The sequence below is a fragment of the Eriocheir sinensis genome, chromosome 22 (genome assembly GCF_024679095.1).
Source record: "Eriocheir sinensis breed Jianghai 21 chromosome 22, ASM2467909v1, whole genome shotgun sequence".
Classification (NCBI taxonomy): domain Eukaryota; kingdom Metazoa; phylum Arthropoda; class Malacostraca; order Decapoda; family Varunidae; genus Eriocheir; species Eriocheir sinensis.
In genome coordinates, this window is record NC_066530.1 from 819,221 (window position 1) to 833,275 (window position 14,055).

General features: G+C 45.3%; 1 protein-coding gene and 1 long non-coding RNA gene across 5 annotated transcripts; one reads left to right on the plus strand and one right to left on the minus strand.

The window, feature by feature from the left end:
* Window positions 1–4,260: 4,260 nt before the first annotated feature.
* Window positions 4,261–9,614, plus strand: LOC127001878 (uncharacterized). Of its 3 annotated transcripts, XM_050867061.1 has the most exons (4): window positions 4,261–4,382; window positions 5,777–5,885; window positions 8,342–8,505; window positions 8,797–9,614. In XM_050867061.1, exons 1-4 carry the CDS (start codon window positions 4,378–4,380, stop codon window positions 9,371–9,373), a joined length of 855 nt encoding a protein of 284 aa, XP_050723018.1. In that variant the 5' UTR covers window positions 4,261–4,377; the 3' UTR covers window positions 9,374–9,614. The 3 variants fall into 3 exon arrangements, with proteins under 3 accessions (XP_050723018.1, XP_050723019.1, XP_050723020.1); XM_050867062.1 differs by lacking the exons at window positions 8,342–8,505; window positions 8,797–9,614 and adding an exon at window positions 6,297–7,140 and having other exon boundaries at window positions 5,777–6,034; XM_050867063.1 differs by lacking the exons at window positions 4,261–4,382; window positions 5,777–5,885 and adding an exon at window positions 7,790–7,909 and having other exon boundaries at window positions 8,245–8,505.
* Window positions 4,398–5,766, minus strand: LOC127001879 (uncharacterized). Of its 2 annotated transcripts, none has more exons than XR_007755495.1 (3): window positions 5,604–5,766; window positions 4,851–5,057; window positions 4,398–4,781 (listed from the first exon to the last, which is right to left on the minus strand). It is a non-coding gene; the product is annotated as an uncharacterized LOC127001879 (long non-coding RNA). The 2 variants fall into 2 exon arrangements; XR_007755494.1 differs by having other exon boundaries at window positions 4,398–4,643; window positions 4,782–5,057.
* Window positions 9,615–14,055: the final 4,441 nt, after the last annotated feature.

A 14,055-nucleotide genomic window follows, 5' to 3' on the forward strand; every position in this document is an offset into this window, starting at 1 on the left:
GGTTCCCAGGGACGGTGTGGAGTCTTCCGGCACCTTTTTTGAGGCCAGAAAGGATTGGAAGAGGATTGGATCGTAAATTGGACTCAGATTTCATTAGTCACCAACAGGATTTGAGGAGAGGATTGTACGCCCCCTCCCCCCTCCTCACCCTCCCTCACCTTCCTCTTCTTACTCTCTTATCGCGTCCTCTCTCCTTCCTCTTACTTTCTCTCACATGTTTTTCTGACTCCTCTTCCCTCTCCTCTCGTACCTTCCTCTCTCCTCTCTTCTCACTTCTCTCACTTATTCTTTCTTCTTTCTCGTCTTCTCATATTTCCCCTCATTCTTTACTGGCTCACTCCTTCATTTCCTCTTAATCTTTTTTTTTTCCCTGTTGCTCCCACTCCCTTTCTCTTACCTCTTATCTCCTCTTCTCACTTTCTGTCACTCTTCCTTTCGTCTCTCGTCACCTCGTTTCCCTTCCTCTCAACTCTTCCTCTTCCTCTTTCTCCTCTTATTTTTTCATCGTCCTCCCATTCTTCCTCATTTTTTGCGGGTGCTTCCTATTCCTTCCTCTCATCTTTTCCCTTTCCTCCTCTCATTTCCTCTTATTCTTCTCACTCTTCCTTTTTTTCACCTATTCCTCTTACTCCTCTTACGTCGTGTCCCCCTCTTCTCCCTCTTCCTCTTATCTCCTGTCACTTCCTCTTCCTTTCTCTCACCCTCCTAAAACAGAGAGAGAGAGAGAGAGAGAGAGAGAGAGAGAGAGAGAGAGAGAGAGAGAGAGAGAGAGAGAGAGAGAGAGAGAGAGAGAGAGAGAGAGAGAGAGAGAGACATTATATCTCCTCTTACACCTGAGAATGAGACAGCAGGTGAACAATGGCTTAATTAGAACCTGGACGAAGAGAAATTACAGGGCGAGGAATTATGTGATCACGGCGAGGCGAAACAACAACAACAACAACAACAACAACAACAACAACAACAACAACAACAACAACAACAACAACAACAACAACAACAAAAGTAATATAACAATGAAGGAAAACGATGTGATGTGTTTTGACTGTTGAAGAAGTAGTTAGTGAAGAGAGAGAGAGAGAGAGAGAGAGAGAGAGAGAGAGAGAGAGAGAGAGAGAGAGAGAGAGAGAGAGAGAGAGAGAGAGAGAGAGAGAGAGAGAGAATGTGTGTGTGTATATATATATATATATATATATATATATATATATATATATATATATATATATATATATATATATATATATATATCTATATATATATCTATATATATATAATGTAAATGAAACAGATCTCAAAGTAATAAATTCAATAAGTATCATTCAAGTTTTTTTCTTTTCTTTCTTTTCTCTTCCTTCATTTTTTTCTATTTTCCCATTTTCTTTTTGCATGTCCTTCCTATATTTTTTTCTTTTTTCCTTATTTTTCTGGATTTATTTTCCTACATATTGCTTTTTCATTATTTTCTTCTTTTATCTCTCTCTCTCTCTCTCTCTCTCTCTCTCTCTCTCTCTCTCTCCTCCTCCATATTTCATCGTATTCCATCATTCATTTTCTTCTAACTTTCTTATCTATCATTTCCTCCTCCCATTCCTTCTCCTCTGTGATTTATCTTCCCTTCGCCTTCCTTCTCTTTTTGTTTCTCCTTTTGCTTCCCTTTCCCTTTTTCATGTCACTACTCCTCTTTTCCTTAACTTCCTTACTGATCTTTCGCTTCTTCTTGGTTTCCCATTTTATTTAATCACTATTTTCTGCTTTCCTTCTCTTCTTCTTTTATCATCCTTTCACCTCCTTCCCATCACCCTGTGCCATGCTTTCCATTTTCCCTCTTTTTTCATATTTCTCATTTACCATTTGATTTTCTTCCCATTCTCCTTATAGTATGCTCTCTCTCTCTCTCTCTCTCTCTCTCTCTCTCTCTCTCTCTCTTCTAACTATTCCTTCTTTATATTCTTCTCTTCGCCTCCTTTTCCATATGCTGAACCGTCTCTCTTCTTATATTTTTTTTTCCTTCCTCTCACTTGTTTTCGTGTATCTATCTATCAGTTTTTCAATTCCATCTTTCCATTTATATTACTGCCTCCTTCCCTTCTCTCTCTCTCTCTCTCTCTCTCTCTCTCTCTCTCTCTCTCTCTCTCTCTCTCTCTCTCTCTCTCTCTCTCTCTTCTTTTATACTCCCTTCCGGCTTCTTTTTTCTTCGGTTTTCTCTCCTTTCTTAGATATTTCGTCTTTTCGTCCATCTCCTCGTCTCCTTCTTCTCCCTCCATATACCTCCCCTTCTTTCTCCTCCTCTCCTTCTCCTACTCCATATGCCTTCCCTTCTCTCTCCTCCTCCTTCTCTCCTCGTCACAATCAGCATTCATGGCTTCCCTCCTCTTACACAATTGCTTCAGGATAAGATACAGTAGTTTGAATGGATTGAATTTTAGATAACAGGCAAATCTGAGGCCACGGATTTGATGGAAACTGGTTCTCGGTTCTTGTATTTGTTGGCAAGGGAGAGGAAAAGGAAGGAAAGGAAAGGGAAGGGAGGTGAAGTAAAGGAGAACACGTAAAGAAGGTAAAGGAAGGAAGGGCGAGTGGAAATGTTGAAGGATAGAGGAGATGAGGGGAATGTCAAGGGTAGGGAAGGGAGGTAAAGCAAAGGAGAAGCAAGGGAGGTGAAGGAGGGAAGGGAGAGTGAAATGGTGAAGGACTGAGGAAAAAGGGAAGGGGATGTAGGGAAGGGTAAGGAAGGAAAGGGGATGAAAGTGAAGGAAAGGAAGGGGGAAAAGAGAGGGAAGGAAGGGAAAGGAAAGGGAAGGGAGGTAAAGCAAGGGAGAAGCAAGGGAGGTGAAGGAAGGAAGGAGAGTGAAATGGTGAAGGACTGAGGAAAAGGAAGGGATGTAGGGAAGGGTAAGGAAGGAAAGGGGATGAAAGTGAAGGAAAGGAAGGGGGAAAAGAGAGGGAAGGAAGGAAAGGAAAGGGAGGTAAAGCAAGGAGAAGCAAGGAGGTGAAGGAAGGAAGGGAGTGAAATGGTGAAGGACTGAGGAAAAGGAAGGGATGTAGGGAAGGGTAAGGAAGGAAAGGGGATGAAAGTGAAGGAAAGGAAGGGGGAAAAGAGAGGGAAGGAAGGGAAAGGAAAGGGAAGGGAGGTAAAGCAAGGGAGAAGCAAGGGAGGTGAAGGAAGGAAGGGAGAGTGAAATGGTGAAGGACTGAGGAAAAAGGGAAGGGGATGTAGGGAAGGGTAAGGAAGGAAAGGGGATGAAAGTGAAGGAAAGGAAGGGGAAAAAGAGAGGGAAGGAAGGGAGGAAGAAAGAAAAGAAGGAAAGAAGGAAGAATGAGAAAAGAGATAGGAGAAGATTAAGGGAAAGGAAGGGGAAGGGAAGTAGGGAAGGTAAAAAAAAACAATAAGCAAGGGGAAGGAAAAGTAAGGAAAGAAGGGAGAAGAAAGTGAAAGGAAAATATAGACAAAGGGAAAGCAAAGAGAAGGAAGTAAGAGAAAGAAAAATAACGAACAGCACTAGAAGAGGGAGGGAAAATGAGGAGAGGGATGGAGAGGATAAAGTGAGTAAGAGGAAGGAAAAAAAGAACGATAACGACGATGATGATGATGAAAGTAAAGAGGAAGAATAATGAAAGGAAGAAGAAAGAGAAGGAGGGAGAGGGAGAAGGGGAAACAGATGAGATGAGATGAGATGAGATGAGATAAGGAATTACCGTGATGCTGTGATGCTCTCCTCCATGCACCCTCAAATACACTTCTCAGACAAGCAATATAATAATTAACAGACGGATTCGGCCTCGCGCAAATTTCGGTTCCTGGTTGGTTTGCTGCCGAATCTGAGCTGCGTCGGACCCTTGCTCGATGGGGTAATAAACTTTTCGGTCTCTCGGTCTCTCGGTCTCGCTACTGGGCTGAAGGATTCCGTAATAGGGCAGTTAGTGAGTTGTGTGATTAGGGGAGGGAGAGGGAGAGGGAGAAAGGAGGGGGAAGGAGGGGAAGGGAAAGGTAGGCGGAAGGGAAAAAGAGGGAGGAAAGGGAAGGGGTAGGGGAAAGGAAAAGGGAAAGGGGAGAGGGAGCGGAAGGGGTTAGAAGCAGTTAGTGAGTGGTTTGATTATGGGGGAGAAGGGAGAGGGTGACGGTATGGGGAGGGGGAAGAAAGGGAAGGGGAGGGGAAAAGGAGGAAAAGGAGAGGGAAGGGGAGGGGAGGGTACTAGGGGAAGGAGAATTTGAAGGGTTAATGATAAATGATAAATGGCAACTTGGTCAGGTGGGCGAGGTGAAGACTTGAAGGGACGGCAAGGTTAGGTCAGTGTTCTACGGGTGTTCTTTTCGCCAGGTTCCCGGCTATTGGCTTCATCTTCGTGTTTTTAGGCTGTGATTGACGTTTCTCAGTGATGACGTGAGTATTGTGTTGAGTGTGATCATGTAGTGGTATTTGTTGGTAATCTGTAATTCATATCTGGCAGCACTGATGTGGGAAAGATTTTAGAACCTTCTTATCCTTTTGATCACTTCCTGGAAGGCGGCATATAAGATTCTGGTGGTATGCCTATGATAGAACTGTCTCCGTAATGTTCTTTTCTGGCACCGTCCCATGGTGTAATAGTCGGTTAAAGCAGGACTTTGTCAACTTCAGTGGTTCGGGGAGTTTGAACTAGACCTAGTGTTTCATCCTTGCAAGAGTGAGTTTTAGTGACCGCTTCAGTGGTTCGGGGAGTTTAAATTAGACCTAGTGTTTTATCCTTGCAAGAATGAGTTTTAGTGACAGCTTCAGTGGTTCGGGGAGTTTAAATTAGACCTAGTGTTTTATCCTTGCAAGAGTGAGTTTTAGTGACCGCTTCAGTGGTTCGGGGAGTTTGAACTAGACCTAGTGTTTCATCCTTGCAAGAATGAGTTTTAGTGACAGCTTCAGTGGTTCGGGGAGTTTAAATTAGACCTAGTGTTTTATCCTTGCAAGAGTGAGTTTTAGTGACAGCTTCAGTGGTTCGGGGAGTTTAAATTAGACCTAGTGTTTTATCCTTGCAAGAGTGAGTTTTAGTGACAGCTTCAGTGGTTCGGGGAGTTTGAACTAGACCTAGTGTTTCATCCTTGCAAGAATGAGTTTTAGTGACAGCTTCAACGGTTCGGGGAGTTTGAACTAGGCCTAGTGTTTCATCCTTGCAAGAATGAGTTTTAGTGACAGCTTCAACGGTTCGGGGAGTTTGAACTAGGCCTAGTGTTTCATCCTTGCAAGAGTGAGTTTTAGTGACAGCTTCAGTGGTTCGGGGAGTTTGAACAAGACTAGTGTTTCATCCTTGCAAGAGTGAGTTTTAGTGACAGCTTCAGTGGTTCGGGGAGTTTGAACAAGACTAGTGTTTCATCCTTGCAAGAGTGAGTTTTAGTGACAGCTTCAGTGGTTCGGGGAGTTTGAACAAGACTAGTGTTTCATCCTTGCAAGAGTGAGTTTTAGTGACAGCTTCAGTGGTTCGGGAGTTTGAACAAGACTAGTGTTTCATCCTTGCAAGAGTGAGTTTTAGTGACAGCTTCAGTGGTTCGGGGAGTTTGAACAAGACTAGTGTTTCATCCTTGCAAGAGTGAGTTTTAGTGACGGCTTCAGTGGTTCGGGGAGTTTTTACTAGACCTAGTGTTTCATCCTTGCAAGAGTGAGTTTTAGTGACGGCTTCAGTGGTTCGGAGAGTTTGAACTAGACCTAGTGTTTCATCCTTGCAGGAGTGAGTTTTAGTGATGGTATGGTCATGTTGTTGAGTGAGAATGTAAAAGTACGCAGAATAACGATGATTTTAATCTTTGCAGGAGAGCAAGTTTCGTGTTCGCAGTTTTGTCCGCGGCCTGCCTGGCCCTGACTGGCTGCCCCTGCGTCCAGGCGCAATGGTCCTGGCTCCCCCGGCGGTACTTGGCGGAGGTTGTGCCGGAGATCTGTGGCCTCAAGGTCATTTTGGGCAACTATACCAAAGACTCCTCCGTTCTAATAGAGCTGCCGCGTGACGTAGAAGATATTAGGTTCGAGCTGCCTGAAGCACCGCCGCGTGGACACCTTCATACTTCACATGGGTGAGTGGTGCTCAATGGTTTCTATATTTTTCGAACTAAATGGATGGATGCTCAAGGGACTTCAATTCCACATTCTGAGGGCAGGCGGATAAAGTGTACAGCGGCAATGGTCTAGCGCTGTACGTAATGCTGGAACTGATTTGGGTGAAATATCGCGTCAGATTGGCTGCAGTATATGGAAGCAAATATTGTGCAGACTTGTGATAATTATGCTCAGTTACAGATCTTTAATTCTAATGACTTTTGTGCATTCTTTGTTTAGATCCGCCTCGCCGGGCCCCGCCGGTCAGTGGCTCGTGCGAGTGGGGGACACCGGCGCCGGAGCTGCCATTTCTTCCCGCCACGTTATCACCTTGGCGTCCTGCATCCTTCCCTACCAGAGATTTTTTGGCAGCTACTACAGATTCCCCGTCCAGGTGGCTGACCAAGTTTTCGAGGTGGAGCGTATTCGTGTAGAGTTTATGAAGGAGACTGGTTACGCAATCGCCTTGCTAAAGCTGAAGAGTGATGTTAAGACCATGGTACCCGGCTCTTCGGCGTGCGCTGGTGCCTACCGTGCAGGTCATGTTGCTCGAGCAATGACTTGGACTGACGCGGACGGAGTGCCACAGGAGCACACCGTCTCGGTGTATCCCCGTTGGCACTGCAAGTTGTACGAGCAGGGTTTCAAGGAAGACTTGCTGCTCTGCGGCTCCCCCGGGCCAATGATGTGCGGCAGCCCCCTGGCGCAAGTGGTCGACGGCAGGTGGTCGGTGGTTGGCCTCGGCACCGGGAACGCGAGTGAGATTGCCACCTACGTCCAAGTCGGCCAGGTTCGTGACTGGCTGTTGCATTACTACTACGAGTGAACGGAGAGATGTGACGGGACGCCGGCCGCTGGACGTTTATCCGGCGCCGAGGAGACTTGACGATATTAGCGTTTCAAGAAAGCTGTTTTTAAGAAGACTTAAAAACTGTTTTAAACAAAGATCTTATATGAATAATAAATTCAGGCGTTTTTTACTGCTTACTTTTTAGGAATGTATAGATTCATATAGGAGGCATGCTTTAAATACGTCACTAGCACGATTTTAACAGTGGTGTATGATCAGTAAATTTTAATTGTATTTCCGGGATTTTATTCTAACCTAAGAAGAAAAGTTTTTGTGCCAGTTACTAAGTCTGCATGGCTACTGACACGGAGAGAAAAGGAAGGGATGGAAGAATAAGACAAAGGGCGAATACAGAGAATAGAGAAACGGATAAAGGGTTATTGAAAGAGGGAAGAATAAAAGACCGTAACTGAAGCATGGGTGGAGAGAGGTAGAGATAGGAGTAAGACACTAATAAGAAAATCAAAGCAAAGCAAGGGAGGAAGGAATAAAAGTAGGAGCTGGAGAGGAAGGGGGAGATAGGCGAGAGGGAGGTAGGCGTAAGCAAAGTCAGGAGCCTGAAGCAGAATAGGGAAGTAATACAAGAGAAGGGGGAAGGAAAGGTCATAGATACACAAATGGCGGAATAATGGGCAGAAATGGCGGGCGTAAGAGAACAAGAAGAAGGGAACAAGGATAGAATGAAAGGGAAAGCAGGGAATGGGGGGGGGGGGGGGGCGGAAAGGAAGGGGAAGGGAGAGAGGAAAAGACTGGGGAGGGCTGAGGGGGAAGATAAGGGTGATGGGGGTTAGAAGGGGAAGGTGAGTTGGAGAGGTAGGGGGCAAGGAGGGGGAGGTATTAATGAAAACTAGTAAATGGCAACTTGGTCAGGTGGGCGAGGTGAAGACTAGAAGGGACGGCTAGGTTGGTTCAGTATTCTACGGGTGTTCTTTTCGCCAGGTTCCCAGCTATTGGTGTTATCTTCAGTGTTTTTAGGCTGTGATTGACGTCTCTCAGTGATGACGTGAGTATTGTGCTGGGTGTGGTCATGTAGTGATGACGTGAGTATTGTGCTGGGTGTGGTCATGTAGGGTGGTATTTGTTGATAATCTGTAATTGATCTCTGGCGGAATTGATGTGGGGAAGGATGTTTAATTTTCTTACCAGGTTTCTTAGTCTTTTAAACCCGTCTGGGCAGCACCGTTAAGTGTAATCGTCAGTTAAAGCACAGAGTTTTTTAGCTTCAGTGGTTCGGGGAGTTCTTGCATGCTTGCTGGAGCGAGTTTTTAGTGAAGGCATGAGCCTGTTGTTGAGTGAGTGTAAAAGAACGCAGAGTAACGATGATTTTAATCTTTGCAGGAGAGCAAGTTTCGTGTTCGCAGCCTGTCTGGCCCTGAGTGTCTGCCCCTGCGTCCAGGCGACATGGTCCTGGCTCTCCCGGCAGTACTTAGCAGAGGTGGTGCCGGAGATCTGTGGCCTCAAGGTCATTTTGGGCAGCCATACCTATAACACCTCCGTTCTGTCCGGCCTGCCGCGTGACGTGGAAGACATTAGGTTCGAGCTGCCTGAAGCTCCGCCGCGTGGGCACCGGCATACCACGGAGTCTGGGACTTCACATGGGTGAGTGGTGCCCCATGGCTTCTATATATTTCTAACTGAATGGATGGATGGATGCTTGAGATATTTTAATTCCACATTCGGACCTTGCCTTGGAGGGCAGGCATTGCAGTGTACGGCGGCAATAATCTAGCACGGTGTCCTAATGTTGCGACTTTAGGTGAACGATCGCGTCAGACTGGCTGTAGTATATGGAAACTTATGTTGTACAGCCTTAAGTGTTGTGATAATCATGCTCAATTACAGACCTACGATGTTGGTGGCTTTTTGCATTAGTCTATTTTCATGTTTCAGGTCCGCCTCGCCGGGCTCCTCCTGTCAGTGGCTCGCACGGGTGGGGGACACCGGCGCCGGAGCTGCCATTTCTTCCCGCCACGTGCTGACCTTGGCGTCCTGCATCATCCCCTACCTGAGGTGGTTTGGCCACTACAGTTTCCCCGTCCAGGTGTGTGACCAAGTGTTCGAGGTGGAGCGTATTGAAATGCAGTCGAGGCAAGGCTACGCTCACTCGCCCGTCTTGCTTACGCTGACTGGCGATATCAACGCCACGGTAGGCGCTTCGGCGTGCGCTGGTGCCTACCATGCAGGTCTTGTTGCTCGAGCAATGACTTGGCATGACGAGGCCGGTGTGCCGCTGGAGCACATAGTCACGGTGTATCCCCGTTGGCAATGCAGCTTGTACGAGCGTGGTGTCAGAAACTTCAGGCTCTGCGCCCCCCCCGGGCCCATGATGTGCGGCAGCCCATTGGTGCAGATGGTCGACGGCGGGTGGTCGGTGGTTGGCCTCGGCACCGGGGACGCGAGTGAAATTTCCACCTACATCCAAGTCGGCCAGGCTCGTGACTGGCTCCTGAGATACTACTACGAGTGAACGGAGAGCTTTGTGGGACGGGACGCCGGCCGCTGGACGTTTATCCGGCGCCGAGGAGACTTTTTACAAACGAAGGTTATTAATGTTTTAAGAAAGCTAGTTTTAGGAAAGCTAATTCAGGCGTTTTATATTGCATACTTTTTAGGAATATGTATAGATTCATATAGGAAGCATGCCTTAAATACTTCACTACGCATACTCTAACTAGAAAGTGGTGTATGATCAATGAATTTTAACTGTACTTCAGGGATTTTATTCTAACCTATAAAATGTGTTTTGTGCCAGTTACTAAGTTTGGCTACTGACACAGAAAGAAAAGGGAGGGATGGAAGAACAAGGCAAAGGGCGAATATAGAGAAACCGATAAAGTGATATTGAAGGAGGGAAGAATAAAAGACCTTAAATGAAAGTTGGGTAGGAAGTAAAAGATGGAAATAACAGAGGAAGACAGTAACAGAAAACAAGGAAGGCAAGGGAGGAAGGAAGGAAGGAGAGCAGGTGTGGGAGAGGAAGAGGAGATAGGCCAAAGCAAAGACCTCAGCAGGAGCCTGGAGCAGAATAGGAAAGGAATACAAGAGCAGGGAGGAAGAAAAGGTTATTGATAGACAAGAATGGTGGAAAGATGGGGACAAAATTTAATGCAGTAAGGACGGGCGTAAGGAGAAAGGGAAGAGGGAATCAAGACCTTAGTAATATAGAATGAGAAAGGAAGGGGAGAGGTGTATATATAAAGGAAAGGATAGAAAAGGAACCAATGAAGATGAGCTAGGAAAGAATGGAAGGAAGGAAAGAGGAAGGAAGGAAGAGGAGATAAGGAAGGGAAGAAAGCAAGACAGGAGAGAAAGATGAGAAGGAAAGAGAATGAAGGAAAGGGAGGGAGCAGAAAGGAAGGAAGGAAAGCAAGCAAAACGGGGCAAGAGATGATTAACCAAGGCGACAGCAAAATCCTAGAGGCGAAAATGGAAGGAAGGATGTAATGAATGAAGGAAGAAAGGCGGGGAGGAAGGAAATCTAGCAATACAGGAAGGAAGGAACGGAGAAATGAAAGGAATGAATGAATGAATGAATGAATAAGCAAGAAGAGATAATTGCAAAGAGTGATAAAAGGGGAAGGAAAGGTCAGGCAAGGCGAGATTAAAGTTCTAGAACAGATTAAGAAAAGAAAGGGAAAGAGGGAAGGAAAGCAAGGATAAACAGGGATAGGAGAGGAGGAGGAGACAAGGTGACAGCAGGAACCTAGACCAGAATAAGGAAAGAAAAAAAAGGAAGGAAAGCAAGGAGAATATGGATGGAAGGAGAAAGAAAGGAAGGAAAGCAAATAAAACAGGGATAGGAAAGCAGGAGGAGACAAGGTGACAGCAGGAACCTAGACCAGAATAAGGAAAGGAAGAAAAAAAAGGAAGGGAGGAAAGCAAGGAGGATATGGATGGAAGTTGAAAGAAAGCGTTAAGCAAATAAAACAGGAATAGGAAAGCAGGAGACAAGGTGACAGCAGGAACCTAGACCAGAATTAGGAAAGGAAGAAAAAAAGAGGAAGGAAGAAAAGCAAGGAAGACAGGAATGAAAGGAGAAAGAAAGGAAGGAAAGCAAATAAAACAGGGACAGGAGGGAGAAAAACAGTCCAAGGCATCAACAAAATCCTAGAGACGAAAAGGGAAGGAATGAAACGAAAGAAAGACGGAGGGATAGTCAACAACACAGGGGTAGGAGAGCAAGTGCAGATCAGCCAAAGCGTCAGCTAGAGCCCGGAGCGGAAGAAGACACTGGCGCCATACACAGGGTCTCGCAGGGAGCCAGTTAGCAGGCTGAGCACCACTTGGGGAAATCAACACGGCGCGCGGACTCGGGTGGCGCGGGGAGAAGCAGCTCGTCCTGAGGGTAATTGGACACGAAAAGGTGGTGGTGGTGTGGGAGGGGGTGGGGGTGGTGGGATAAAGAGGGGGGGATGATGAGGAAGGAAGGAAAGGTAAGGGGAGAAATGGGAAAGAACAGGGGAGGAAGAAGGAGGGAAAGGTAAGAGGAAAGAAAAGGTAAAATGAGGGTAGGGTAAAGAGAAGGGGAAAGGGGAATGAAAGGAGAGGAAGAGGTAAATATTCACTTCATTCAGTAGAGAGAAGAGAAGAGAATCGCAAATTACTCCCCATGAACTTGCGAGCACACACGTTCATTAATACACCCAAACGTTATCATATCTATCCTTCATTTCTACCTCTCTAGCTCCTTTCAACGTCTTTTGCTTCTTTTTTTATCTCCTTTCCGTCTACCCTTCCTCTTTCTTCCCTCCTTCCCTCCACTTCTTTCCACCAATCTTTCTCCTCCCAATATTTCCTTTACTCCTCCTCTCCTTCCTTTCTTTCTTCTCTCCACTTATCCTTTTCCTCCCACTATCTCCTTTACTCCTCTCCTTCCTTTTCTCCCCTCCACTTCTTTCACATTCATCATCATTACCCCCGTCGTTGTTGGCTGTTAGTTGACCACTTCTCTCTTGTGCCAGTTTGCTTCGCCATGATTCGTCGAAGGAAAGAGGAAAAGTATGGTAGTGGCCGTGAAGTTTGTGGTAATAATATCTGTCAAGTCTCCAGAGTTTGTGCTGTAATCGGAAGGGGATAACAAACAAGATAAATGTTTAGACACCAGTTTACTTTAAAGTAGAAACCCCAAAACAAGACAACTCTGAAGTCTCCTACACGAAGGCTTCAGCACGCCGGAGTAGGCAATGATCCTTCGCACGGCTTCTTCCTCTTCTGGGCGTCCCGTCCTCTTCAGTGGCAAAGAGGAGTCAGCACACCTTCGTCCTTGAAGTAGTGTAGACGTGGTAGACGAGGGAAGCGTAGGAGGAGAAGGGGCGTCAGATTCACGGCAGTAACGGGAGTCCAAGGCGTGGAGAGAGAGGAAAGGCACCCAGAATAATAATAACAATAATAATAATAACAATAATAATAATAACAATAATAGTAATAATAATAACAATAATAGTAATAATAATAGTAATAATAATAACAATAATAGTAATAATAATAACAATAATAGTAATAATAATAACAATAATAGTAATAATAATAATAATAGTAATAATAATAACAATAATAGTAATAATAATAACAATAATAGTAATAATAATAATAATAATAATAATAATAATAATAATAATAATAATAATAATAATAATAATAATAATAATAACAGTAATATTAAGAAACATAATAACAATAATATAACTGCGGTATGTTAAAGATTAGGGTAATAAGATAATAAATAAGCATCGATTCTCTCTCTCTCTCTCTCTCTGACTGAGTGAGTGTTTGGGAGTGAGTGCGTGTGTGTGTGTGTATGTATGGGGGGTGTCTGATTGTGTTATCCTCCTCTTTCTCCTTATTTTTTATTTCCCTTTTTCAGTATGCTCAGGTGCGTCCGCCCATCATTTCATTTATTGTCAAAGGCCGAATAGGATATCAGACTACCCAACTACCCAACAACACCTTTGTCGTTGGCGGGGCTAGCCTCGCTCACAGTGCCTTTAGCTTTTAACCAAGTTTACCCTAAAGGTAGTCTTATAAGTGCTTCATTATCCACATGTGACACCAAATCATATTTTTGCTCATTAGGTCTGGATCTCCAACATCCATTGCCTAAATAACATCCTTGTCCGACGCTTTGTTAAAGTTTTATATGCGAAAAACAGGAGAACACGGCCCCTGAAACCTTTAGTAGGTAAATACACTCTACCGACAGGTAAAATCATCCCCCCTCCCTTGCGCAGGTAAGGTACCTAACTCCGCCCATACCCGTTACGTCAAAGAGTGCTATAGGTAAACTCCGCCCATACCCGTGACGTCAAAGAGTGGTATAGGTAAACTCCGCCCATACCCGTGACGTCAAAGAGTGCTATAGGTAAACTCCGCCCATACCCGTGACGTCAAAGAGTGCTATAGGTAAACTCCGCCCATACCCGTTACGTCAAAGAGTGGTATAGGTAAACTCCGCCCATACCCGTTACGTCAAAGAGTGCTATAGGTAAACTCCGCCCATACCCGTTACGTCAAAGAGTGCTATAGGTAAACTCCGCCCATACCCGTGACGTCAAAGAGTGGTATAGGTAAACTACGCCCATACCCGTGACGTCAAAGAATGGTAAAGGTAAACTCCGCCCATACCCGTGACGTCAAAGAGTGGTATAGGTAAACTCCGCCCATACCCGTGACGTCAAAGAGTGGTATAGGTAAACTCCGCCCATACCCGTGACGTCAAAGAGTGGTATAGGTAAACTCCGCCCATACCCGTGACGTCAAAGAGTGGTATAGGTAAACTCCGCCCATACCCGTGACGTCAAAGAGTGGTATAGGTAAACTCCGCCCATACCCGTGACGTCAAAGAGTGGTATAGGTAAACTCCGCCCATACCCGTGACGTCAAAGAGTGGTATAGGTAAACTCCGCCCATACCCGTGACGTCAAAGAGTGGTATAGGTAAACTCCGCCCATATCCGTGACGTCAGAATGGCATAAGCTTAAGCTTAAGAAGAATAAGTCGCCAGGTCCTGACGGGATATTTCCGAGGGTTTTAAAGGAATTTGGTGATGTACTCAGTGACACACTAACCGACATCTTTAAGATGTCGGTAAATACTGGTTATGTGCCCAGCCTATGGAAAGTAGCTAATGTGACGCCGATTTTCAAAAAGGGG

Excerpts from the sequence above, each read along its gene's own strand:
- LOC127001878 (XM_050867061.1), top strand. Across the intron at positions 5,886-8,341 it reads CCCGGCGGTACTTGGCGGAG|GTGGTGCCGGAGATCTGTGG; the intron begins GTTGTGCCGGAG and ends TACTTAGCAGAG. Across the intron at positions 8,506-8,796 it reads GAGTCTGGGACTTCACATGG|GTCCGCCTCGCCGGGCTCCT; the intron begins GTGAGTGGTGCC and ends TTCATGTTTCAG.